The sequence below is a fragment of the Embiotoca jacksoni genome, unplaced genomic scaffold (assembly GCF_022577435.1).
Source record: "Embiotoca jacksoni isolate LCO1_2020_lvr unplaced genomic scaffold, fEmbJac1.0.p SCAF_31, whole genome shotgun sequence".
Lineage (NCBI taxonomy): Eukaryota > Metazoa > Chordata > Actinopteri > Embiotocidae > Embiotoca > Embiotoca jacksoni.
In genome coordinates this window covers 5,309,191-5,335,659 of record NW_027185383.1, presented here as the reverse complement: position 1 = coordinate 5,335,659, position 26,469 = coordinate 5,309,191, and the positions used below count along the sequence as shown (strand labels likewise).

The following is a 26,469-nucleotide window of genomic DNA, read 5'->3' as shown; positions in this document are numbered from 1 at the left end:
TTTTATGTGAAACACTAATCTGTAGTTGAGGTAAAGCCTCTAATAAATCAGTAATTTTGCTGATTCCTGGTTTCTGGTTCGATATCAAAACCAGCAGCTTAATATTTAATTGTGCTTGTAAGACTTCCCAGTCACCACTGGGTGGCAATAGCATATCAACTGCTTTTATACACTCTATGGTCAGGGAGCAGGATGCACATTCATTACACTCCTGACAACACAAAAAATTGCAGTGAATTGAGTACAAAATAAATTTTAATAGCCTATTGCAATGCCTCATGATGGATAGATACCACGATCATTCAAATTTCCATAAATACCATTTTAACTCACAAAATACATAAAGCAGTCCCGTGGTCATGTGCATTCCATTTGTAAAGATACATAAATATTAATGTTTAGACTGAAGACACTGTCTGTCTCAGTGAGAAGCATCACAGCATTAAAACCCACAGTTTTACTTCGTGGTGATGTCCAGTGTTCGCTGTGCAGCAGATTGGACTCCCTGCAGTATGCTACGTCCAAATCGATGACACCGTTTTCAGTCCTGTCTGACATTGCGCTGTTGAGATAATTTGAGAGAAGGAGAAGTGTCTGCACAGCGTCTGCGAACACCAGTCTGTCCGTGAACCATTTTACACCTTCAACAACGATATCAGTTCTTGTCCCAGAGACAGAGGTCACTCCGCAGGCCGACTGGTTTTGAATCATGCTGTATTATGTCCCCGGCGCTCTTTATCCTCAAGGCCTTGCGGTGCTTGCCATGGCCCCTCTGTTTTAGTGCTGCATCAAACAGGACTTTGTATTGCTCAGATTGATTGAAGCGTGGGAAGGAGCCATTCTCCATCAGGCTGTAGATCTTCTTCTGTGCCACAGCAAAGCATGATGGACTTGGTTGCTGGAGGCTCTGGCTGATGATTTCTCTTGTGCAGAAATCCAAGTTTACCTGCAAAATTAGACAGTAGTATTGCATAATGCACATCCACTGAAAATGCAACCCCCTGCATCAATACCACAGTTTTTCTAAATGTATTTCCTTAACTATTGTGGGCTGGTGCTGTTTTTAAGACCATTTTCTAGAAAAGATTGCACTTTAAATTATGTTGTTTTTTTCCATGCTTACTTTTGGCAGTACAAAATGTTGCCCCTTATAATATGGCCATCTTAGAGACACTATTCTTACCTGTTTGGGAGACTCAGCCCTGATAAACTCCTCATAAATACACGCTGCCCTCTGTGTTAGCTCATCTGGACTGTCAAACGTTTTAAACTCCTGACAGGCGAGCCAGAAGTCCAGATTTTCCTCACAGAACTCTGACTTCAGAAATTCCCGAAATGCTATTTGTCCACCTTTTACACAAGGGAAGATAACGTCATTAGAAAGAAAACAGTGACCAGCCGTGACATTGGTTTTGTACTGGTTGAGGAGAGATGAAAATTACTTTTCTTGGAGAGGAGTGTCTCCAGAGATTCTCCCAATAGGTTTGCTTCATTTTTTTCCTGTCTGCAGAAAAGAGAAAACAGACGTTTTTGTATTAGTTTGCTATTTGAAGGAAAAAAAATCACCATATTAATATGCAACATGATCAAAACAACAAAGAAAAATTACCTGTTCATTTTCCTCCATGATAACTGACTCTGTATTAAGATATGCAGTCTGGATTTCCATGCAATATTTCTACGAGAGGATTTTGGATATTTAAAACGTGTAACCGGTACATAAAATAAAAAGCTTTTATTCTATTGCAAATCAAACGTATACTTGCATTCTCTTTGAGTCCATGTATGATGTTGCAGAGAGCCCATTCATTGAAGAATTTGAATTTCACAACCTCAGCTGTATATAGTTTTCTGACAGTATCTCTCAGTGTGCATGGTGCAGCCGAATCCTCATAAAAATCTTTGCTCAGATATCAGCAGGATGTCCACCGCAGCTCCGCTACTGGATCCTGACGCTCCCTGCTCGCTGATGAGGGTCAGGGTCAGCATGGAATCTGACTGTGCTGTCAACACATGACATTTCTCCTTGAATAACAGGTTTCAGATGCACACACACACAAGCACACACACACACACACACACACACACACACACACACACACACACACACACACACACACACACACACACACACACACACACTCCACCCCTTGTGTCTTGTATTGTTATATAATTAGAAGAAGCCACAGGAATTCTCAAAGTACGTCATACTTTGTGCCCGTCCATACTGTTTAATTATAGAACAAAACTTTGCTGTGTGTCACAGCCTCCATTACATTCTCCACACTTTACTGTTACATAGTCTGTTTAAAGTTCTTCTATCTCTATAAATCACTTAACTCACCATTCAAGTCTGGGCTATTCTTAGTTGCAGTTCAATTGGTCACAAGTTTTTTGTAGAAGGTTTTCCTTTTCTTTGGCAATTCTTTCTGCCTTTCTTACACCAGTAGGGGATTATCTTTCATTCACTAGTGTTATTTCTTTCTACTTAGCATTTAAAAATATTGTAGTTGCTTTAAAATGCTGTTAGTTTTATGATGTTACATAAAATGAACAGCAATTGAAAGGAGCTTTCCATGAAGAAATTATTTGTTTGGATCATATGAATGCATTTTTGTGTTTGAAACTGATGAAAGAAGTGATATAACTTCCAGTAAAACATCTGATGTTGCCATTAATAGTAAATGTTGGTTTCTATTTCCAGTTTTCTGGAGGGGAAAACTCAACAGAAGCAACTTTGGGGGAATTCACATTTTGAATTTTTGGTTTGTTCAGCTATGGAGATAAAAAAATGTATCGCCTGGTTTTATATTGTATTCTTTCAAATGACTTGAAGTACAGTAAATGTTTAACTTAAATTAAACAGTTGTTTTAATCAGTGTGTGTTTATAACTAACAAGAAACAGAAGAAAGGTAAATTATGGATGTTACATGTCCTCTAAATTAGATTCTAAACTTATTGGGGATGTACTTGGGGATTTCTGTGTATTTTTTTTGCCCCTGTAGCAGGAATGAGCTTTCATTTGATCATCATACAATGCAAATCATACGTCTTTATTCCTCTACTTAAAAAAAAAAAAAATACACTTTTGGTTTCATTAAAGAATGTGAAGCCTGAAAGAAGTGCATTGGAAACTTATTAAATTATCTCTTTAGGTCTGACATCAAAATTAAGAATGGGACCATATTACTAAATAAGGATGCTTTGTAGTGCATATGATTCATTATTAAGGTCATTACTGAGAAAGTATGTAAATACAGAGCAGAAACCACAACAGAATATCTAGGTCTGCTCTTGCATTAGAGTTACACTATTACCTACATAAAACTAGTGTATTCATGCGTATTTAGGCCACAAGATACCTGAATATGCAAAACACCTGTTCCTGTCTGATGCATCAATAAAACTGAGACTGGGTCAGCGTCCTCTTTCTCTTGTAATGTGCCTGACTTTGACAGATCATTTAGTAAAATTAGCAGCATGTAAAACTATGTTGTTCTCAAATAAGAAGTTATATAACTCCTAATAAAGTGTAATCATATACCCTAAATTTGCATGACAGACTCAGAGGATAATAGTCACTAGGGTATAATTTTAATCACATATTAAGTTTTACATAATACAGCAGCAGAAAAAAAGGAAGAGTTTTTTTCAGGGCACTGTGGTGGCCTACAGGTTGTATCTTTAAGTGACTGGTACGAGGCACATCAAGCAGATTTTCTCTTACCCTGTTTCCACCTTGTATCAGTGTCCTGATGTGATCGGTTCACAAGTGGCCAGCAAAGTACAGGTGGAAATGTACCCAGGACACACTGAGATCCGATCTGCTCAGGCCACATTCGGAGTTGGTCTGTGACACTCGTGGCCACATTCGCTTTGCAGTAGAAACTCAATGTGTCCTCACATTGGAAGATCGCCTAATCAGCTGACATCCTCTGAATAAGGAATAAAAATAGATGGAGCTTGTGTTTGTTCCGACATGTTACCAGTATGTTACAGCAGGTTTGTTAGTTTTGAATTTTGTTTTTGAAGATCTCTGTCTGCTCCTCTTTTATTTTTTTGTTACCAGAAAAAACACTCTCCTGCATGAACGGCATAGAAAGTGACAATATTTACAGCAAACTCTGGCTATAAAGCAGCTTTTTAGCGATTTAAAACCAGCTGCTACATGACGCTTGTTTCATCAGAGCCTTCTCTGGGTTTCGTTTTTTTCATTTAGTTTATCTTATGTAATTTCAAACACACGAGACCTGTGAGAAAACCACCGCCCCCCTGATCGACAGCAGCAGAAAAGCACTGAAACAATGAATTAGTCTGACCCGAATCTTTGGGGTTCTGACGTTCAGGTTCCTGTTCTTGTGCTTATGTACTTGTATATTTCCATTACGTATCTTACTTGTTAATTTGCATATAGAGCGGGATGTGAAATTCGATCTCAAGTGGTCATTCAGGATGCATGTTGAGACGCATGAAATGGCAGGTGGGAACAGATGGCTTTAGATGTGGCCCAATTAAAGCATTCATCAATACAATTTGATTTCTCAAAACACACATCACAAACATCACACGCATCAACAAACACAGGTAGGCTAATGATATTTCAGTTCTAACAGAAAATAACATTATGAAAAATATACTTCTGTTTTTCAGCATCGTGGCTAGAAGGAGGTCTGAATTGGACGGTCCATCACTTATTGTAGGTCCAGACTAAAATATCTCAACATTCATTAAATTAATTGCAGTGAAATACTAAACACAAATTCCTGGTCCCCGGCGGATAAACACGATAAACGTTGGTGTTCCTTTGACTTTTGGTACCATGAGAATCATGTTTGTGCATCTGAAATACTTCAAAAACGACTGCATGAGTTGTCGTAAAATTTAATACATTCATGTTCCCCTCAGCTCCCCTTCATCTACCATCACCATCAGGTCAAATACGTTATCATTAATTACCTTCAAAACATTCCCATCAGCGAGATGGTGAACATAAACTGGGCACCTGCTAACCATCAGTGTGTTGTATGTCAGTATACTAATGTTAGCATTTAGCTTGAAGCGCTGCAGTTCTGAAGTACAGTTCATCATCATACAGCCTCAGAGCTGCTGTTAGCCTCTGGCTGTCTTCTCTGTGCTGTTGTGCTATATAACACTCTTTGTGAACACAGCTGTCCTGCTATTTGTTCCTTGAGATTATTTTTGTAATAAAGTCCTTGACCTGATGAATCACATACTAAACATCATGTTCTCGTTTAATTCTAATCTAATTGTTGCACAATTAATAATTATTTTCAACCCCGATTGAAGAAGATTTTTATCTGGCTGTAAATTTACGCATTGGAAGATTTTCAGTCGTCCCTGAAATAGACCTGAAACAAAGCCGGCTTTGTTGGACTGGTCGAGCAGTTTCAGTGACCTTCAGGATCATGTGTTTCAAAAATGAATCTTAGTTTCGATCACTGGGTTGCATCTGTTGCAGATAGAGGACATCCTCAAAGTTTTGCATCAGGGGTTTCTAAATACTTGTCATGGATTGCGTGGTAACTTCAGCATCCTGTCACTCGTTGTTTTTATATATTCTCATATAACTAATCTATCACAGGATCATCCTGTTACGAATAAACAGAGCAGTGCAAATAAGGAAATGATGACAAGTCAGGCAGTGGTCCATCCATGTTACTCAAAGCCTCAGCTGCATCTGAGTAAGAAAACATTGTTAAGGACCAATGTGACTAATAAAAATGATAAAAGGATGTTCTAATGCAGCTAAAAGCAATTTTGGCAAAAACATAAGGTGACTTTGGAGTTTTAATATTAATAATTTGTTGTCTATTACCATCTGAAAGCACCAATGGTGTTTCATGGATATTGTTACTTGTGTATGTGTGTGTGCTTACGCAAACACAAACGTACACGGGTGAGATTAAAAGAGGATGTGGTGGAGTAGCGGGTCTAAACACTTGTTCCTAATTTTTGTGACCTTTAATAGGGTGATATCTGTTGGTTTCTCACAGACATACTTCCTCTCTGGTGCTTTATTTGTCACACATTTTCAGTTTCAGTTTTAAGGCCTGTCTGTTTTATAAAACGATTCAAGGAGGTGAACTCTCTTTGCTCTTTGCTGCACTGATAAGTGAAAAACGGAAGCGTAAATTGAAGGCTGAATGACTTGAACAATAGTGGGAAGAAAACCCATTCAAAAGTATAAAAGGCCAATGACACATAAAAAGCTGATTTAAGAACAGATGCTGTGTAGGTGGGAGCATTATGCGACAACCTGTCTTATTCATGTGGCAAATACTGTTTAAAAGCATTTCAAAAGAATCAAATCATTGTGTTCAAGGGCTATTACCATCACCCACCAACTTACTGAAACTCTCATTGATTTGCATTGCGGAACCTGTTTGTACAATACTCCCAAAGACATGACCATGTTATACTGTAGCTTGAATAAGAGGCAGAAACAAGCAGATACAAAACATAAAGTTCATGTTAGTGGCAGACAGTCGGAAATATTACGATTTTCTAACCTTTCCTTTATGGGTTTAATGTAGGAAACTATGTTCAGGACTTAAAGGAATTTTTTTTAATCAATTAATCGTATTCCCGTATCATATAATCGTATGAAAGATTAATATCACTAAAAGAAAACATAGAGTTTTCACACACTGGAACACAGCGCCGAAATGAATTCTATGGACTTAAAAAAAGGCAACTTTTCAACCCTACAAGGTCTTCATTAGTCTGTAATTTGATCAACCTTTAAAAAGAGAAAAATCTTCAACCAAGGCTCAGAGGTTTCTTAAAATTAAGTTGTTGTACAGATAAAATAATAATGATACCAATGATAAACCCCTCATAATAATTAATATACTTTAGAGGGGTTTGAATGTGAATTTTGATAGCTTGGATTGACCCAGGCCTGCGGTTTTCAGTGTTTGTGTATGAAGCCAGCTGTAGCTTCATATTTACAGCACACACATGAGAGAGGTATTGATCTTCTCATCTATAATCGATAAGCATATTTTTTATTTATGGTATATTTTGGATTGTATAACCAAGAAGGTTCTGGGTTCGAACCTCTGAAGTGTTTGCATACGACTCTGTGGGTTTGACGTCCTCCTAGACATGCAAATTCGATGAACTGGTGATTCTAAATTGGCTGTAGGTGTGAATGCGAGTGTGAGTGGTTGTTTTGGTGGCCCTGTGATAGCCTGGTGACCTGTCCAGGGTCTACTCCAACTACACCTAGCGTCAGCTGGAAGAGACTCTAGCCCTGCTGGGACACTCTGCAGGATAAAGCGGGTACAGAGAGTGGATCAACAAACAAGGACAATGACACATAGTGACAGACGTGTTCGGCACTGTATCCTGTTAAGTATTGCAGAAAACAAATTATCCCGGTACATTTCTAAGTAGAAACTCATACAAACCTCTTGGTAGTAAATACTGTAACTGTGAGTAAGAGCATGATTGAATGAAAGCATAAATGAATGAACTGGTGACTAAGTTGCTTCCTGGGTTCTTAAGATGATGTGTATCTTAGATTCATGGGAGCCTGGCCTCATTTATGAGAGCAGATTCTAGTCAGTGCCCATTTAAAAACATTTATCTATCAGATTTAGGTGTGAATATCTTTTTTTATTATTATTCATTTTAATTATTCACATTGACAATGTTTTCATAAAGTGAAATACATTTCTAACATATAGCTAATAACATATTAGATTAGTTCAATGTGTCAGCAATGATGTCAGAATGAATTTTAAATGCAAAAGGCTGTGAAGAGAATATCCAGATCTAGATAGAGACTACTTACTGTATCTATTGCTTTAATGAGAAAACCACAAGCTTAAGATGATGTGCAAACACCAGCTCATGCACTTTCATCTTGAGTGGAAGGTGTTGTTTGCACCACATCCACTTCCTGGTGTCTCACACAGAAAGTCCCGAGCATTTTCATTGTATAATCTTTGGGAAAGTCTTATGCTTTACATCGGCTATCAGAGCAGCTGCTCTTGATTAAGTAGACTCATTTCTGACATGGACACATCATTTCCCATCAGACTATCTGGTTCGGAGCACAACTTCCTTCAACTTTCTTCACTACAGAGAAAACTCTGCTTCTCTGTGAAAGTTATAGGAGGGCATGGCCAACCCCAAAGTGTTCTCCAACTCAGGAGGAAAGTATGAATGCTTTGGAAATGTTTTGGGTTTAGTCTGGTGTTCATCATCACCGGTCCAAGGACAGGCAAACACAGCTTTTCTCAGGTAGTCCAGCATTGGGCGTGCAAGTTCTCTGCTGTCTTTACATCTTCACTGATTCGGATGTGGAGTCCAGCAAAGTCCTGTATATGTCAGACTTGAGGAAACGTGGGTACGAGTCCCTCTCCATCAACCCGTAGACAATCTTTTGGGCATCATCGAAACACACCACGGAGGGCGCCTTTAAGTTCCGCCTGATCAGCTCCCTGGTCTTGTGGTCGATGTTGATCTGGAAGCAGAGGAAGCATAATGAGGACCAGTAAAAACTAAAAGTAGCAGCAGCAGGAACACTGTTGTCTGTGTTATAAAAAGCTCTGTGTATACCTCTCTGGGAGCCTCAGCTTGAATGTAGCGTTTGAAGATCTTGTTGGCCCTGGAGGGCATCCTGAAGGAAGACTTGATTTTCTTATAATCCTCACACATCATCCAAAACTCAATGTTTTCATCACTGAACTCTGACTTCAAGAAGGCCTGGAATATGTTTATGCCATCTAAAGAGATTGGAAAAATTAGCAGGGATTAGCCCTCATTTAGGAGGAATACTTTCTACGTGAATTATTGTGGGACTACAACTTGATTAACTTACATTTGGAAGATAGAAGTCTCTCTAATGATTGTGCCCACTGGGACATCTCCTCGAAACAAAGCCTATAAAAGAAAGAGTGCACCGTTACTCACACATGAAACAAATATGTGTCCGTATGGACGTTTGGTTTCTAGTGGAGAGTTTTTCTTTACTTACCCTTCAGAGTTAGTGGCCTGAGATAATCCACACTGCAGTCGAGTCTTCAGGTTCCCTCCCCTGGTTAACCAAACAACAAAATCCCAACAAGACATATTTTACTTATAAGAAAAAGACTGATCAGCAATAATTTAAACAGCAGGAGTTATGCATAGATTAGAATAACGTATTTACCTGTATTTTCCTGTCTTCTTATTGTCAGTGTCCATGCTGAGGTGCTGAAGCTCCCTTGGTGGTGACGTGACTAGACCTGGCATGGCAACAATGCTTTGTACATGTGTGACTATATGTTGGGCTGCTCTCAGAGGGTTATGAGATCTCCAGCTACGTCTGTTTGATGAACCACCTCAGTGCTACCGTATATATGTGTAGCAGAAGTCAGTGAGTGGCGTCACAGCATCACTCTGAGCTAACCACAGACAAAGAGGAAGTTAGGATTGACGCAAACAGCTGTCTCTCCACACTTTACATAAACGTGCATCGTTACTTATTTGGGTTAAAGTTTGAGGATGCAAATAGGGCAGTGGAAAATTCAGCAGCAGATAAGCAAATGCTTTACTCGATGTTCTATTTTGCCTTGAGAACTAACGCCAATGTTTCGGCTTTTAAAAACACTCTGTGACCCCGATGCTGAATCTTTTTCAGCCCTCACAAATTTAAATGAAAGGTCTTCTTCCTCCTTAACCTTCTGGAACATTTTATTGGGTAGGTCATGAACCCATGAAGCTGAAGAATCAGTAGCATCCAGATAATGGAAACTTTTGCTCTTAAATTTTCTTCAAAAAATATAACACATTTCTGCATTTGCACATGAAAAGTTGAACTATTACCCAATGAAATGCATCCTCCCTTAGTTTAATACAGCCTGGGACTTTGCTGCGTCGGCTTTGCATAGCCTGGTATGACCTTTAGCCATTGGTTGCTAAATGTTGGCTAATCTCCTTATCCTGTAATTTTCACCTTTGACTGTGGCAGCTCTTTAACAAAAGTTTAGGTCACTTTGAAGGTGTTTGCACGTTATGTGCAATCAAATTAAACTCAGTTTGTTGTTTAGTTTCATAAATCTCCCAGGATGTTACCATAGACTGTACTGTATATAAAAATGGATGTAGCTTTCACAGTTGAAAAATAAGGCCAGTGCCTTGAAGTGCAATACCACTGTAGGCTGCTCAGGGTTGATTTGCATTCAATTTCTGTCATGAAAAAACAAAGTCAATACATTTTTGGAGTCATTTCATAAAGTCACTCCTTCTTATGTTTTTTTTGGCAGTCCATTTGAAAATAATTCTGTTGTTAATCAGATATTACGCCTCGAAAAAAACGGTATGTTTGGGGGCGTGTTTGTTTGATTGACAGGCCTGTGATGAAGTCAAGCTTCCGGTATAGGTGGGCGAGCGTAGTGTCCTCCTAGGTCGAATGAGATTCATTGCTCGCATCAAGGTTGATTGCTTCTTAAGTGTCACTCCCAGTCACTTAACATGTCTTCAAATGACCGTTGACACAGAGTATTTTTTAATATCCATGTTTGTTGCTCATGCTACTTTAGCATGTGAGTTTCTAAACTTGATTCATTTCATCAATTTGCTCTGTGGGAAACACTAAAGACTTGTCGTGTTTTACAAGAACAGCTGACATGTAAATCTGACACACATATACAGAGTATTTATTTATTTTTTCCTCTGTTACATCTAAGATCCAAGATCCTGTTGTTCTGGGTTTTGTACCCTCATGGTTGAAATGCACTTATTGTAAGTCGCTTTGGATAAAAGCGTCAGCTAAATGAAATGTAATGTAATCTAGTTTTACCTCTGGTAAAAACACAGCAAACAGCTATTTCTGTTACTTTATAGCTTTGATCATATCTTAGTTTCCATCTTACAGCTTCATGCCATTATTTAACCTTTGACTGTGGGGGCAGACAGGAAACATGGGGGGAAACATTGGGGGATGACATGCAACTAAAATTGCTCGCAGAAACCAAACCAGAAACACTGGTTATGTGGTATAAGTCTCAGACCATCAAGCTGCCTCAGTGTTTCCATTTTAGACAACATTCAAGCTTGGAGACACAGAAAGTATAATACAATCTCTGTGGTATATACTTTAAATAAGATATATCTGGTGTCATATGAGGAAATTATTTTATCGAAAGTCTGACCGATTTGTCAATATAATTGAACATAACTGCAAACACCTTCCTCAGCATTGTGAGATGTGTCACCATAGCTGCTCCTCATACAGTAAAAACCTTTAGATGGGTAATACGTTTTTAGACTGTTTTAATTTTTACTTCCTGCTTCTTTGTTGACAGGCTGCTTTCAACTGTCATCTGGACATTTCTCTGGACTGGAGTTTTTAAAATTCCAGAGGAACATGATCAGTCCTTTGTTTTCTTTCATTTGTTTACATCTCAGTTGTAGTTCCTCTGTTTGTTTGTTTTTTTATTCAGTGATGAAAGTAACGTGAAACTCGTCAGAACTTTCCAGTTTTTTTTGGCGGAAATTGCTCCAGGTCAAGTTCTGTTTTTTTATGACTATCAACTTTATGTTGAATCCCCTTTCAGTTTGGTTTTACAGCCATGGGAACTTCATCATGTCTTATGAATTGCTACATGGCATTCTTTTGTTTTTAATTTGCGCAATTCTTTCATATGCAATTATTTTTTTTTATTGTGAATTAAACACACTGTGGCAGTCAACAATGGACACCATTGTCATTACTGAATTTCTATAGGCATTATGCATCATTCACGTTCCTGATCTTCATACATGAAAACTGAACAATGTTTTGTTCATGATGGTCCACTTTCCAAATAAAGTTGAAATGTGTTATTTGTAAAAGCATCTTAGGACTCTACAAAGATCAAACATTTAGAAAATCGTCTTCTTTAAAGAGGAGGATTATTCATATTTCCTTACATCTCTCGTGGATTGATTTACTGCAGTTCTCCATAAACCACTAAAATGCCCCACTGATGGTTGAAGACGCATTTGTTAGAGGTCATTAACTAGAATGAAAATTACTCTCTTGGCTTTGTGGCATCATCAGTCACTGCCTCCCTGATTTGAGCAGGCCACTCTGAGGAGCAAAGGTGATGGAGACTTAGCCATCACTACCCGGAGTCTGGACCAAGGCTGCTGTGACACTATAATTATCTAAATGCTAAGATCAGCATGCTAACATGACTGTGTGTGGTAAGTGGTAAAATATTTACCAGTTTACTGTCTTAGTCTTGCAAGTTAGCGAATTTCACAACAACCATTATCCAGCAGGTGATGATGACATTTGACAAGAAAAATCACGAATCTTATTGCATCACTTGCAGATAGTCAATCACCACAGTTGGAAGGAGTCGTCCTCTGGGAACCTGAAATATACATGAAATGTTGAGATATTTCTGTCTGGAACACTGTAAGGAAGGATCAACCAACAAAAAGAGTAACTTTGCCTGCTTCAGAGCCTTAAACCACTCTAACACACTTCAGAGAACTTATTCTTACAGGGTTGCCTGAATTTTCATGTTGCCTTTAATTGACCATATCCTGATTTATTTGAACTCTTTCCAATTTAGTTTAATGCCTTCCTGCTTTTGCAGCTAAATCAGCCATTGTATTTGGTTTAATGTTTTCAGTCAATCACAACTAAAAAATTGAAACATTTTAAGGTAACTTTGACAACAATAGATGTTGGTATGATGTTTACTGTGATGCACACTGCTATTTAAAAGAGCTTAAATCTCATTTTCATACTGTTGTGAAACAACTGAAAACCATGAAAAATTTCAAGAACATGATATAAATGCATGGTCTTAAACATGGGAAAATATTAATTGGATTCATAAATATTAACTATATAAATAAACTATTCAAAGTGCCTTTGAATCAGTACATCTTAATAAAGTTTAGACATTTATGTACAGCTTGAATGGTTAAGAAGCTGCATGATTGATTAAATTATGTATTAAAAAAAACCTTAAAGACATACAAGTGTTTTTTTGTAGACATAATGAGTTGCTCTGCAGATACTGCTTTGTGACATTGTCTACATTCTTAAGCGTGTCTGACAGGAAATGCTTTCGTTAGGACGCAGATGTTGATGACTTGCTGTGATGACTCGAACTGTTATCTCATTTTCTTTATCAGTTGCAACACCCATCTGTGAAGTTCCTCCATCAACTGTTGTCACTCTGAGAACCATAACTTTGCTCAGTTTCTGTCATTTTGATGTCTTCTTTACTTTCTGCATGCCACATCCTGCAGTTTTGCTAGGCCACACATTGCTATACTTCATAAATAAAGTGTACATTAAACACATGGATTGTCAAACACAATTTTTGCTTTCAGTACCCAACGGACTTAACCTTCCTCCCTCTGATGAGTGCAACCAGGATGGTTTCAACGAGAGGAAGTTGTGGTGACGTGTCTGCATAACACAAGAGCAGCTTCTGACAAACGTATGCCTCTTAAAATAAATCCCCAGTACGTTCAGTGTCACCAACACAAACTAAGCAAAATGTTTGTCTGACGGTGGGCGGTCACATGGGGACACCATGTCGCGCCTACTTCCACTTTCCAAACACAAAAAAACACATCAGACAAGAAATACATTCAGGATGAAGTGTTTCACATTATTGTAATTAAAATCATGGTGTGGTAATATGAATATTGTCTGTGTCTGTCTCTTTAGTGGATCTGAAAATTCTGTCCAAAACAAATGGAAAGCTTGCTTCATTGTGCTCTTTTAGATTTGCATCTTTTTGCATGGACTATTACACAAGCTTGTAAAATGCACCCAACTACAAAAACAAACGAAAGGTCACACAATAGTGCACCATCTTATACTATCTACTAGTGCCTATAATTCTACTCTCTAATTTTATTTTCAAGGGATAATGGGTGTAGTTAGACAGGATTTTTCACATCAGAGTCAGACTTTTTCATGATGAATGATGTCGCCTGGCAACATGAAACTAACTAAAGTGTTACAGAAAGTACAAACCCACAGACCTGCATCTGCCATTTAACTTGAGCCACAGTTGATTCATGCAGTTCCTCAGTGCACAAACATCTTCTGACTGCAGCTGAGACGTTGCCGAAATACAAAGTGAGAGGAAGTTTCACCTTAGTTGTACCTTGTCTATGTGGCGTAAAGGACTCTGTTGCCATCTGCTGTCAGTGTGACTGATGGCCGTATTGCATTTTAAGGACAGTCTTCCCTGACAACAACAAAGCTGATTTGCATTACATTCAAAAGGACCACACCCAAGTGTCACTCCGCTAAATATATTTTGTTTTAGTTAAGATATCGTGAAAGTAATGTAAGAACACAAAACCGAGACAGAAATGTAACAATATTTATTTGCATATGAAAGTTGGATTTTTCAGAACATATTAGTATTTATATTTCCATAATCAATTAGATGACGTGTTGATAATACTTTACAACAATGGGATTCTGTTTATTGTTAACCTTATGCATTGGATGAGAGAAAATAGCTAATTATAGAAGAATTATGTGCACAATCTTTTTAAGGAGTTTTTTTTTTTACTTTAACATAATTAAAGAAATAAATTATAATACAAGCTGCAAATTGTCTTGAGCTGTCTACTGAGTCACACAGGTTGGGAAAAGCTACTATACTTAGGATCTGGATTTTATGGCATAAACCTGTTATCCACACTGAAATCAAAGAGTACTACAGCAGATCAGAGTTGGACAGAAGATTTCACAAGCATCTGTCTGAGAGGCTGTCAGTTTTAATACAGTCACCTTGAATTGGTTCTCCTCAGGAGTCCCTGATAGATGTCAGATTTTAGGAACCGTGGGTAACAATCCCTGGCCATCAGACTGTAGATGAGCTTCTGCGCTGTATCAAACGAAGTCAGGGTCGGCTGGGAGATGTTCTTTGTAATGTTTTCTCTGGTACCGCAGTCTATGTTGATCTGGAATCAAACAATATTGCCCAAGGACGCATTACAGCAGTTCTTTTCATCATCATTCACTGTAATGTTCAGCAGGAAAACAATGTGCGTGCACAAGCAAATGTCTGCAGTTTTACTTCCATAAAATGCATACATTTATAGCAGCTACTTTATTACTTAATTCAGATTTGAATCAACGACTCGTGTTTTATGGCCTGCAGTCGTTTACCTGTCGGGGTGCTTCTGAGAAAACAAACTCTGAGTAGATCCTGTTGGCAGAGGAGATCATCTCTGGGACCGTCTTGATTTTTTTGTACTCCTCACAGGCAAGCCAAAACAGTATGTTCTCCTCGCTGTACTCGGACTTCAGGAACTCCCGGAAAGCTATCTGTCCGGCTGTAAATCACAGGTGACAGTCAGCAGTAAGCCTGCACATACAGTGAAATATGTACACGAGCAGAAGAAGACACTCTCACCTTTACAACTGAGGACTTTGTCCACAGACTCACTCCAAGTCTCAACATCCCCCAGTGGATCCTTGGGAAAGCAACACAATCTACCCTTGAAAAGAGCATCAAGATCTATGACTAGCCCAGTTATCTGTGAACTCCACATCACTTGCAAACCAAATTGCCAGTTCACATGTATACCGTGTGAAATGTTTGGACCTGTAAACATCCAATTTAATGCACTGAGCACCTGAGAGGAAGCTCCCATCAAAACAAGCACCTTTCAGAAATAGACACAATCCAAAATGAGACTTACAGTGAGTGAAAAGCTCTCTGGTATTTTCCACATGGCTGCAGTAAGCTGTTGTCTGCTGAAAATGGTAAAGGCCCAATAATCAAATATGCAGTAACTCACTTTATCGCCATCTCCTCGTCCTCTACAAAGGGAGACAGAGATAAGATCCTGCCAGACTGAAGATTGGGTTGTGATTGTTGGGAAATGAGAGAGTCAAGTGACTGAACACATCTAAATGACCGCCTAACATGAATGGAATATATGGAAATCTGTATGCAAAGTGTTGTTGTTGGGGGAGACAGGGCATCCTTCGATGTTCAAGGAAGAGAGAGCCTGACTGTGATTTAAGTTGACCTCATCTGTTGATCAAAGCGGGGATCATTGTGCACGTGAATATGAGAGAGAGTTTATAGAATAAATAGATTGATAAATAAGGGATCAAAATTATTTAACAAATGAATTTATGAGGATCAAAACATTATTTTGATCCTCATAAATTATAATAAATAGTAAATAACTATTTACATAACAGTAAATAATGTTCAAGAACAATAATTCAGTTTTTTTTAACGAGTGTGATTGGGAATTAGGACCTTAGAGTACCAAGTGTCAAATTCAGAAAAAGATTTAACCAAAGCAACAAGCGATGGTCAGGAAACTCCCAGATCAGAGACTGACCATAAGCAAATAGCCATAAACAAATTCACCATTAAGGAAAAGGCCCGTCATCCTGCCATTTGCATATTAGGAGAATTACTTATGTGACAAAACCATAAACAGGCACTGATTTATTAATATGGCTCATACAGAAGTGCGCTATGTTCGTGGAGTCAATCTCTGGTCAAAATCTGTGCTGAAAATGAGAAAATTAAAGCTAAATGCTAACACTTGCATCGCATGCGCTTAATGACAACCTTATACATCTACTCCACTACATTTATTCAAAACTAAATTCTCATGTATTGTTATAAATTAAGCTACCCAGTTCATAAAGAAGCTAGAATTAGCCCTCACCTAACCAGCTGCCACATTAAAGTAATTATATAATATAAATAATAATGAAGCTGCTGATTCTACATGAGTACTTTTACTTTTTGTACTTTGTCTTTGTATTCATGTAAAAAGTAAATAGAGAATATTTATACACTGTTGTGTGGTTCTGAATGCTCTGTTAAGGCTGGTGGGAACTATAAGAAAAGATGCTGTACAAAAGTTCAGCAAAAATATCAGTATGAGTACAGTTCATTTTATTCGGGGTGTCAATGCGCAAAATTTCATAGCCATCCAACCAACAGCTGTCAAGACATGCCACACTGAGGAAACCTCATCCATAGCATGCGCCAAGACATCCATTCATATTTTACAAGATAAGCGCTGGTACCAGAGGGCCAAGGTGGAAGAAGTTGATTCCGTGAAGATGACAAAACTGAAAAAAATTCCCAATTTCTTCCCATACATCCAAAAGTTGAGGTGTTTCAGTTTGGAAGTGGCAGCCCAGGAGCGTTGCTGAAAACACAGAGTTTTTTTTTTACATAAACGCTGCATGTACGTAATTTGGTCAACCCTGAGGACAATTTCACATTGCCTTTTCTATTACGGAAAAAGTCTTGAAAAATGACCGTTGCACAAATTGGTTAAACAATTAAATTAGTTTTTCATCCCACACATTCAGCATGCGATGAACTACTGCTGGAGTCAGCAGCAGTTTTCATATTAAGTCTATTTCACTTTTCAAAAATGGACGTTTGTTACATTTTAAATATTTACTCTGTAGATTCTGCTGAAAGCAGAATGTGTGGCATACTTTACTTTTCCACAGTACATTTGACTTAATGTTTATAATAACATTTACAAACAGTATGACTATATATTCCTTAGACTTAACAGAGCTCAACACCAGGGAGATGCGTTTTTTCTACCACAAAGCAGAGCACCAAAGAAAACATCATGAGCTATATATGGAGAACTGTGTATGCATGTATCATTATAAGGACGATTTTACCTGTCCTGACTTACTTCATCAATTGGTTGGGATGTGATGGGGGCCAAACAAACCGAGAATGTAAATTACAGCAGGTGATGGAAAACACCAGGGCTGCCCCTATTTGCATGTGTGGAGACGCAGCAGGTCGAAGAATTTGTTTGTCAAAAAAGGCACAGCCATGAAAGATTTGAGGGCTGTACTGAGGTGTGCAGTCTCTATGCATGCACTGCAGAGGATCAGGGAGGTTTTGTCTTGTTGAGATTTAGCCTTTCGTATTATTATGTCAAAAGTTATCCATGCACACTTGAGCGATCTCAGTTAATAACATCCAAGGACAAAGCCTGAAAAGGCTCATTTTGTAAAAAAGCTTGTTTTCATACTCAACACTCATCTACAATAAAATACGTGACGTCTCAGTGGTGATACAGCAAGTTGAGCTGCAGTTTCTCCAGCACACACAGGGTGGCACTCCAGCCCTCTACAGGCCTCCTCCCTCTACTTCTGTGTCCACTATTCTCTGTGACAGCCCTGAATTTGTCTCTCTTTGTCGGTGGTCCTGCTTGCTCTATTCATTTGAACTTGAATGGGGTTTTAACTCTTCAGCTGAAGCTGCGTAAATCCCCGACGGCAGGGTGGAGATTAGTGCAGAGTGAAGATGTAGCAGAAAAACCCATTTCAAATAGATTTCAAACCTCTGAAAGTAATTCGGTATGCATGCTTTTGTTTATATCTCTTTCTCCTCCCTTATATTGTGGAAACATAAAGCAGCAGGGATCCGGAGAGGCAGCAAGTGACCCTCCTTTGTTTTAACCCAATGTCATGCCCTCAGCAGTGCATCTAAATTTAAATATCTGCTAATCCTTAAATCAATAATAGCAAAACTCTCAACGAAGCATCTGGTTGATTTTATTGAAAAATACAATGAGAATCAGTTAGACTTTTTCTTTTTAAAACCTAAACTGTTGAACATATAATTTGATAAACCTTTTTAAATGGTGCCACTAATGTGCAGTTGCTTTTAAAATCATAAGCAGATGTAGCAGTGATTGTTTATGGTGCATAGTTGAGGAAAAGTAGTTGATTTTCAGGTCGCCTCGGCAGATCAAGTCTAACTGTCAAGCTATTTCTTTACAGAAACGGTTTCAATGATATTTAGCCTTCAGCCTGCAGAGACTGTTCTTCAGCGTTATTTACTTCCCCTGGAAACCTGCCATGTGCTGTCTGATAAACATGCAGCCACTTTAGGAATCAGGGGAAGTTGCCATTCTGCTGACATTTAACTGTCTCCTCTTTTTCCCTCTAAATATGCTACTTCAGTGGAGATTTCGTGTTTTAAGGGAAGACACAAACTCTCACCTTGATACTTCGAAACCGAACGTCGCCCTCTGTTTGCAGCTGCACTGAAATTTATTTTGGTCTGTCAATATTGTTGCAGGCCAAACGCATCAAGTGCAAATGGATTTATAAGGGGGAAAATTTCATAACTCAATATCTGAGCCTGCGAGTCAGCAAATCTCCTGCTAAATTTGGCTCACGTAGAGTCAGATAAAAGAACTTCTGAGATGGGACGAGAAGGTTCCCAAAATGGAACCTGTGGTATAAAAGTTTGGAGATCAGAGCCCGGGGCTACAAAACTACTGACAGACTTTGGCTTCGATTGAGCAGTGTATTAAAAATAACCTTGTTTGTTTGAGCAAATCTGTGTAAAACCCACTATTAGACACCTTACAACAAATCCTTTTTGTTTCCAACTCCTCTTAGACTGGCATCCATCTTGTTTTACGAACCTCATATCTCCCAGCAAACTGCTTTCTTACGCTATTGTTTCCCTTCAGAGGCGCCACAATACACCTTTAACTTGTGTATGATTTCAGAGGCTTTTTAGCTCAGACTGAGTTACAAATTTAAATACCAATGGGAGAGAAACACAAAATCTGCCAGCAAAGTCTTAGCGGGTGACTAATCTTATGCTGTGATGTATTTGGTCGGCCAGCTGAGCTTCTACTTTGTTAACAGACCATTACAATAAATCCTACACACACACACACACACAATGCTTTTCTGACGTTTTGTGTGAGAAGACAGCAGGAACTGCAGTATTGCATGCTGCTGCCGTCTACATGGATGCATAATTAATGTGAATTGTGAGGTATTCACATTCACTGGAATGACAGTAACTTGGGGTAAGACGGACTTTAGCCCTTTGAAGGCTACTAGAAACCCTGACATCTTTGTTAATGAGCCAAAGCAGCCGTGTATATATACACCTCTACAGACTGGGATGTATGTTTTTCTGCATACATATTCAAGAGTTTGGGGGCGACAGTTTGGAATTAATATGTTTTGTCTTTGTAAGAAGTATAGCTTGTGCATACATATACAGTACTATGAATAATTCTAGAGTAGTGGGAGTTGATAAGGTCTATTCATTTTTCAGTGATTTGGAATAGGGAGCTACACACAATCATAATATCCCCCACTGGTGTAATATGTACACATTGTGGCTCCATTTGTCACATTTACACGTGGTCCTTCAAACTAATTAACGTCACTAGAGAATTCATTGAAGCTGCTTTTATAATAAAGTGTTTATTATTGTACATTTACAACAGCAAGTCAACACATGATCACAGTAATACATAAATTATATTAGATGGTAGGAAACTGAAAAACAGCAATCATAATTAATTTAATGTGATATTAGTATTCAAATAAGATGTATGCATTTTCTGTGTGTGAAAATGGGATGTTTTAATTCATAACAGAAATGAGAGATCTACAGTACATCCCTTGTTGAAGAGGTTTCAGTGCTTTCTCTATGGTCAGAGGCTGTCACTAAGTTAGTCTGGAGAGGTTTGGAAGGCAAAAGGGACAAAATCATGAATTCAATTTAATGAGATATGGCCCAATTATCTTAAGCGCCATATCAACTGCATCAATGTTGTATAAGGTGCTATGGCCGGACTGGAAGACAAAGGAATTGAAGTGTAACATGTCTGAAGTCGGTAGAGAGGCCTCAGTGTGGCTGCCTGTACGGCTGGCTGGATACTGTCAGTAGTGCCGCGGCACTTCAGCTGAGATCCGTCTGCAACTATCCCACTGTCATTCAAGTTTTGCAAGATTTGATAAAAAAACAAAAAAAACACCAATAAAGGTTGAATCCACAAGCAGTGCAATGCCTCTGAGAAAAAGACCAAAGAGACAATGCTGCAGAGTAACCTGGTTTATATATGATAGTTAGAGAGAAATTTTTATTGTGATTATTTCAACACGACAGAATTTATTAAATGTATTCTTACACCTGACGGTTATCGGTGTCAGCTGTAATCCAGCTGTTTTGTATCATACATAAAGAACTTGTGTAAAATTTTGTCAAATATGCGTCTGAACTCTTGTCAAGAGTTAGATGAAAAGATTGATGTCACTCTGCATGCAGCTAATTTATCGCTAAACTGTATGATACATCCATCAGTCTACCAGAGGATAGTGTGTCAATGTCACGTTTTGCCTCCCTTAGGCGTGCAAAGTATACGCACGTATGACCAGGGTCAAAGAAAGAGGTCATGTGACAAAGTACAAAGATTTATAAAGTCCGAATAGGGATGAAGTCGGGGACGGTTGGCCGGAACAAACACTGAAATTTCATCTGAACAACCGGTGCTTGGGATCGTAAAAAAAGCAAAAGTCAATGTAGATTTCTTTTAAGTATCATAATGTACATAATGTAACATGTTCATATAATGTATGTTAAGTAACTTAGATGACATACGTACCGTTACTAGCATATCATACTTATTTTAACCCAAACCATGATCTTTTTGTTGACCGTGTAGTTTTGGTACCCAACTCCAACCAAAAGAGCCAGGGTTGCTGTTTTCCCTTGCTGCTAGTCTTAACGCTAAGCTAAGCTAACCAAAAACTAGCTGTAGCTACACACATACCACATGACAGGGGCAACAATCTTTTCACTTAACTATTGACAAAAAGCAATAAATATGTTCCCCAAAATGATCCTTTGAATGATTATTGCATGTCAATTATTGTGGTGCTGTGCATGTGGCGTAATCCACTGTGACCACCGTGGTAATAAAAAACATAATGCACTCTGCAGAAGCAAACCTGTGGATAATGGATCTCTGCACCACACATTATGTTTCAATAATTGTGTGGCAAATCTCGGATCATCTCCTGCATAATAATCCATTTCACAGAGTTAAAGCTAATACGCCTGCAATGTTACAACTGCCAGCCTGAGGGATCAGTTGTGGCCTCTCCCCTCTCGTTGAACACACAGGAGCGTGACCTTCTGCGAAACATGGTGGCTCCGGGGCCTTTCCTCCTGGTGAGACGCAGATAAATGTCAGAGTGCAGGAACCTGGTGTAGGAGTCCTTTTTCATCAGGCTGTAGACTTTCATCTGGGCTGCTTCAAAACAGCTTTTTGTGGGCTTAGCTATGTTCTTCTGGATGGCCATCTTGGTGTTATAATCAATGTTGACCTGAGTGAAAGGAAATGAGGACATAATGAAAAGACACACTTACATTTATTCTTAAACAAACATGTAGATGTGATTTTGCCCACTTTCATCTCAACCTGAATGCATGAGTTTGCTATTCTTATGCCTTCTATGGTGAATTTGAACAACCCAATAGAAAATAGGTTGGAGGAAGGCCCTTGTTACTGACTGAGAAAACATCAATCAGCTATGAGAAGAGAGGGGAAACCCTGAAATCCACAGTGAGAACAGTGTCAAGTAGAGTCATTTGAAACATGACACCAAATATAAGTCCATTTCAGACTGTTAATATGCTTATTCTTTGCTCTCTTTTGAAATTAGTATTCCTCAACCTGCTTCAGGGGATCTCTCCATAACGACACAAACATTGACTAAAGATTCTTGGATTTGATAGTTGTTTTTAAAGGTGAGTCAGGTGAATCAAAGCAAAAATCGGCCTTATTTATAACCCTGCTTTCTTGATGATGATAAATAATGAGACTTGCGGGACTCGGTGTTATTAACAACACCATGTGAACTTAAGATAGTTTGAGTCACTGACGTACATCAGCTTATATACGATCACAGATTCAGGTCTTAATTTTTTGGCTCCGAGTTTTTGAATAAGTAAACAAACAAAAAAAATGCATTGTCATATTTATGGGGATTACAGATTGTGAATTCTTTTTCCACAATATTTTTCCCCTTCAAAGACAAACAGTGGTGAACTTTGTAATTTACTAACAACTCTAATAATATTCATGTATATGAAGCTGTGTATCTTTCACCATACATTCATTTACATTAATATCTCCCTGCATATCACTCAAGATGTTCTATGCGATAATGCCACTGCAGCATGTGCAAAAAAAAAAGCCTCTCTCATATTTACATATGCATTCATCTTTGACTGAGAGTGTGTGGGAGATGCTCTCTCCACTTCTGCAGTGGAATTTCAAAACCTCAAACCAGACACCAAACTCTGTGACGGTCAGGTGTGCTGCAGGCCCTGGAAGTATATCAGATGGTGATGGTCGCACGGTCGCATGGTTGCAAAGTTAGTGGAAACCTTTAAAAACCGCAACTGTCTCGCACAGAAATAACCCTAACTGCTTTGCAGGGGTGCATGCACTACATGCATGACCTCAGCTCGAGCTGCTGCTCCTAACGGTTGTTCACAAAGGTCAGCCTGCTGCCGGCTCATGACTATGCAGAGCTTTGGAGTTTGCCCACCGTTATTTTTATTACAACAACATAAATATTTCAAACCTCCAACAGCCCTCAGTGGCAAATAGGTGGCCAAGAAAAATGTTAAACTGCAGGGGTTATTTGAGCATTTGCGGCTCCACTGTACAGAATTACATCCAAATACATCCATTTTGTGATGAATAAACATGCCATGTCATACCTCTTTCGGGCTCTCCGATTCAATAAAAACTGTATAAATATATTTGGCTTTGGACAGCAGCTTTGTTTCCGAATCGATGGTCTTGTATTCTTCACAGGCCAACCAGAACTCAATGTTTTCCTCGCTGAACTCTGTCCTGAGGAACTGAGAGAAGGTTTGCACCCCATCTGACGTAGACACAGAGACACACTGTTAGTTACTACCGTGACATTATAGCTGTTAAAGGACAGCTAACTTTGGATAAAATGACTCACATTCGAATGTGGCATGGGGAAATAGACTTTCTACAACTTTATAATCCCAAAGTCTGTAAAAATGGGACACTTGTATTGTCTAAACAGTTTAATCATATCGAAACATTTAATAGCTTAACTATAACTTTACAGAACTGTATGAACAGTATTATAATCTTCATTACATACTGTAGCGTTGGAGATTTTAACCATCCCCAAATGAGCACACATGGTGGTTTACAGTGTTTCAATGTGGCACTAAAATGCAACTTCTGTGAATAGGGAGGAAGTTGCACAGTTTCTGTATTACTCCCTGAGCTAACAAACATTAAAAGATGTAGTGAAACGCTCAGGACTCTGTTCATTAACTATTTATTGCTTCAGGCACTCCCTTGCTGTTTACAATTCAAATAGAATTCAAATAAAATTGTTTGACAGCAGAAGAAACTGTTTTGGACAGAAAATCCACGCAACATTTTGGAAAAGTTTGGAGCATTAATCTGACCTGAGTGCTTTAGCAGTTCTTCAAAGGAGTCACTCCATTGCAACGCTGCCTCTGGTGAGATGCTGCAAAGTAAAATCAGAGATGCGGTCAGCTCTTTCCTAATGATGCAGCAAAAAAATATTCTGGATTCTCAGACGTCTGGATGCCATGTTTCTGTAAGTGTGTAATGAGTCAAGGAAATAGAGGTTAAAAATGAATAATATGGCCTGTATGTGTAATTAATGGGTTCTTCCTCACTTGCTTGATGTCGTATTTGTCTTTTTATGGGGACTGACGTTTTCATGAGAGCCTGACTTGGTGAGAAAAAGGCTTAGTCGACTCTTCCTCTCCTTGTCTTTCTGTCTGCAAACGATGGAGAAAATACATCAAGTTCCTCAGACTGTCTGTATTTGCAGCCGTGGCACTATTCACCAAATCAGCAACTTATCACAGACTTTTCTCCTTAAATATACGTTTCTAAAGAGGTTTACACGATGCACAATCACTTACACAACATCTTTGCGGTACAGTACGAATTGCAAGAAGTCATGTACACTGACGTTTTAACAAAAAGCCAGCAGAAACTCATCAGGAAAGACAGCAGCTTTTTCAACTTCAACAACTTAATATAGTGTCAGCTGTGGTGGCATAGAGACATCACATATCCTTTATAATGGTGCTGATTAAAAGCAGACTTCTTGGTACAGAACCTGTTGCCTAATCTTCCTCTGGTGATTAAAGATGTACAGTTTAGATTTCTGAAACAATCCGCAACACTTGCTAAAAAATATGAAATTACTCATCATGTAAACATTTTAAATGGTTTAAACACCAACCTGCTGCTCTCGTCCTTCATCTTTGGTGGCTGCAAGTGTTCAGGACCAAGCATTTTGAAATATGCTTCCTCCTTTGGGGCCATGTAGTTGAATTGAGGAAATAGAAAAAGCAGCGTCTCCATGCTGTTCTGTCTGTATTTAGCGTGCAAAGCAGCAGGCCACAAATAGCTCTCTGAAAATATTTTAACCCATCATTCGACGAGCCCCCTCATCTTTTATAAACCCCGCTCTCATTTCATTTCCCATACCTGCTCCACTTCCTGTAATGGTGTAACTGCTTACTGCTAACAGCTCCATCATCAGTGACACAGAAACCCCTACTGTGTTCAACATCCTGTCTGCTGTTTACTTCGAAATTTGAAAAAGACTGCTGGTTACACGCGTTGATTGATTGGGTTTTGTAGCTTGTTTATTTTCACTTGAGTCAGTTTTGTGTCTTGATTATCAGAACACAGTTTTAGCCACTTCTAGCACATTGTAGGGGGATTTCTAAATGAATAATTCAGGCAATAGAAAACATAAAAGTGGTGCTGTTGTCTGAGTTTTTAGGGACCCTGTGGAGTTAGAATATCTGTAAAATATTATATTTATAATGTCTCTGCCAATGCAATTATGTGCTTGGTGTTGTATTAATAATATCAAGTTTGCTGATACACGTCTCCTCTAAGTTTGTTATCCCAGGCAATATAAGAGAGGTCACTTATTCTGCAATTTCACTTGTGTGGTACAAGTACAGCAAGGCCAGACACTGCAGAGATGGAAAGAATGAAATGTAATGAATAATAAACTGTGTCTGCGCTGAGTCGGGGCTCAGCTCTTTCCACAACATCAGAGCCTTAATGGAGAAAGACAAACTCATTGTGACACAGTCGAAAGCAACAGGGAATAGGTGCCTTTCTGGGGCAGATGGAGACAAATGTGATGTCTGTGTTAGAGAGAAGCTGTCTTTAAAGATACCAGCAGAGGACCCTCACCATGTTGCTCTCCTCCTGAGACCAAATAAATAAATGGATGACTTCCTAATTGACCTTAATTATCTCGTTAGACCTTGAAAGGGAAGTCAAGACATGCCATTAGGCGTTTTCAGTTTGGAGCCGATAAACTCTCTGACTCCTCACACCTTGTGGTATCAACCAACAATCATGAGATCAGAAATTCAGCTAATTGGTGCCTTCAAAGCAGGTGAAGGTTATAAAAAGATATCAAAGTGCTTCCAGCTTGCAATTTCTACAGTTGGAAATGTCATTAAGAACTGTCATTAAGGAGAAGTGTGGTAGCCTATATTGCTCACAGCTCCACTTGTTGCTATATGCCACCATTAAGGGCGGATCAATCAGCGACCAGTGGGGATGGTAAA

The 26,469-nt window shown here is 38.8% G+C and overlaps 4 protein-coding genes across 4 annotated transcripts; all 4 read right to left on the bottom strand.

Moving 5' to 3' along the window:
- Window positions 1–267: 267 nt before the first annotated feature.
- LOC138207373 (regulator of G-protein signaling 21-like) lies at window positions 268–1,691 on the bottom strand. Its single transcript, XM_069164549.1, has 4 exons — window positions 1,610–1,691; window positions 1,443–1,504; window positions 1,184–1,350; window positions 268–946 (listed from the first exon to the last, which is right to left on the bottom strand). Exons 1-4 carry the CDS (start codon window positions 1,615–1,617, stop codon window positions 656–658), a joined length of 528 nt encoding a protein of 175 aa, XP_069020650.1. The 5' UTR covers window positions 1,618–1,691; the 3' UTR covers window positions 268–655.
- A 5,200-nt stretch (window positions 1,692–6,891) lies between these two features.
- LOC138207321 (regulator of G-protein signaling 13-like) lies at window positions 6,892–9,359 on the bottom strand. The gene is made up of 5 exons (XM_069164472.1): window positions 9,183–9,359; window positions 9,009–9,068; window positions 8,853–8,914; window positions 8,591–8,757; window positions 6,892–8,495 (listed from the first exon to the last, which is right to left on the bottom strand). The coding sequence occupies exons 1-5, from the start codon at window positions 9,263–9,265 to the stop codon at window positions 8,310–8,312; spliced, it is 558 nt and encodes a 185-aa protein (XP_069020573.1). The 5' UTR covers window positions 9,266–9,359; the 3' UTR covers window positions 6,892–8,309.
- A 5,414-nt stretch (window positions 9,360–14,773) lies between these two features.
- On the bottom strand, window positions 14,774–15,727 carry rgs1 (regulator of G protein signaling 1). The gene is made up of 4 exons (XM_069164617.1): window positions 15,695–15,727; window positions 15,406–15,490; window positions 15,159–15,325; window positions 14,774–14,950 (listed from the first exon to the last, which is right to left on the bottom strand). The coding sequence occupies exons 1-4, from the start codon at window positions 15,725–15,727 to the stop codon at window positions 14,774–14,776; spliced, it is 462 nt and encodes a 153-aa protein (XP_069020718.1).
- A 4,510-nt stretch (window positions 15,728–20,237) lies between these two features.
- rgs18 (regulator of G protein signaling 18) lies at window positions 20,238–25,423 on the bottom strand. The gene is made up of 5 exons (XM_069164616.1): window positions 25,113–25,423; window positions 24,535–24,639; window positions 24,298–24,359; window positions 23,560–23,726; window positions 20,238–22,154 (listed from the first exon to the last, which is right to left on the bottom strand). Exons 1-5 carry the CDS (start codon window positions 25,232–25,234, stop codon window positions 21,894–21,896), a joined length of 717 nt encoding a protein of 238 aa, XP_069020717.1. The 5' UTR covers window positions 25,235–25,423; the 3' UTR covers window positions 20,238–21,893.
- Between the last annotated feature and the right edge of the window lie 1,046 nt (window positions 25,424–26,469).

Coding starts and splice junctions, on each gene's coding strand:
- LOC138207373 (XM_069164549.1), bottom strand. Junction 1,351..1,442: donor GACACTCCTCTCCAAGAAAA/GTAATTTTCATC, acceptor CTTGTGTAAAAG/GTGGACAAATAGCATTTCGG. Junction 947..1,183: donor GGGCTGAGTCTCCCAAACAG/GTAAGAATAGTG, acceptor CTAATTTTGCAG/GTAAACTTGGATTTCTGCAC.
- LOC138207321 (XM_069164472.1), bottom strand. CDS start 9,265: ATGCCAGGTCTAGTCACGTCACCACCAAGGGAGCTTCAGCACCTCAGC. Junction 9,069..9,182: donor AAGAAGACAGGAAAATACAG/GTAAATACGTTA, acceptor TTGGTTAACCAG/GGGAGGGAACCTGAAGACTC. Junction 8,758..8,852: donor GAGACTTCTATCTTCCAAAT/GTAAGTTAATCA, acceptor CAATCTCTTTAG/ATGGCATAAACATATTCCAG.
- rgs1 (XM_069164617.1), bottom strand. CDS start 15,727: ATGTGGAAAATACCAGAGAGCTTTTCACTCACT. Junction 15,491..15,694: donor CAGAGAGCTTTTCACTCACT/GTAAGTCTCATT, acceptor GCTCTTTTCAAG/GGTAGATTGTGTTGCTTTCC. Junction 14,951..15,158: donor TCTCAGAAGCACCCCGACAG/GTAAACGACTGC, acceptor GTTTGATTCCAG/ATCAACATAGACTGCGGTAC.
- rgs18 (XM_069164616.1), bottom strand. CDS start 25,234: ATGGAGACGCTGCTTTTTCTATTTCCTCAATTCAACTACATGGCCCCA. Junction 23,727..24,297: donor AGAACTGCTAAAGCACTCAG/GTCAGATTAATG, acceptor TGTCTACGTCAG/ATGGGGTGCAAACCTTCTCT. Junction 22,155..23,559: donor AATCGGAGAGCCCGAAAGAG/GTATGACATGGC, acceptor CCTTTCACTCAG/GTCAACATTGATTATAACAC.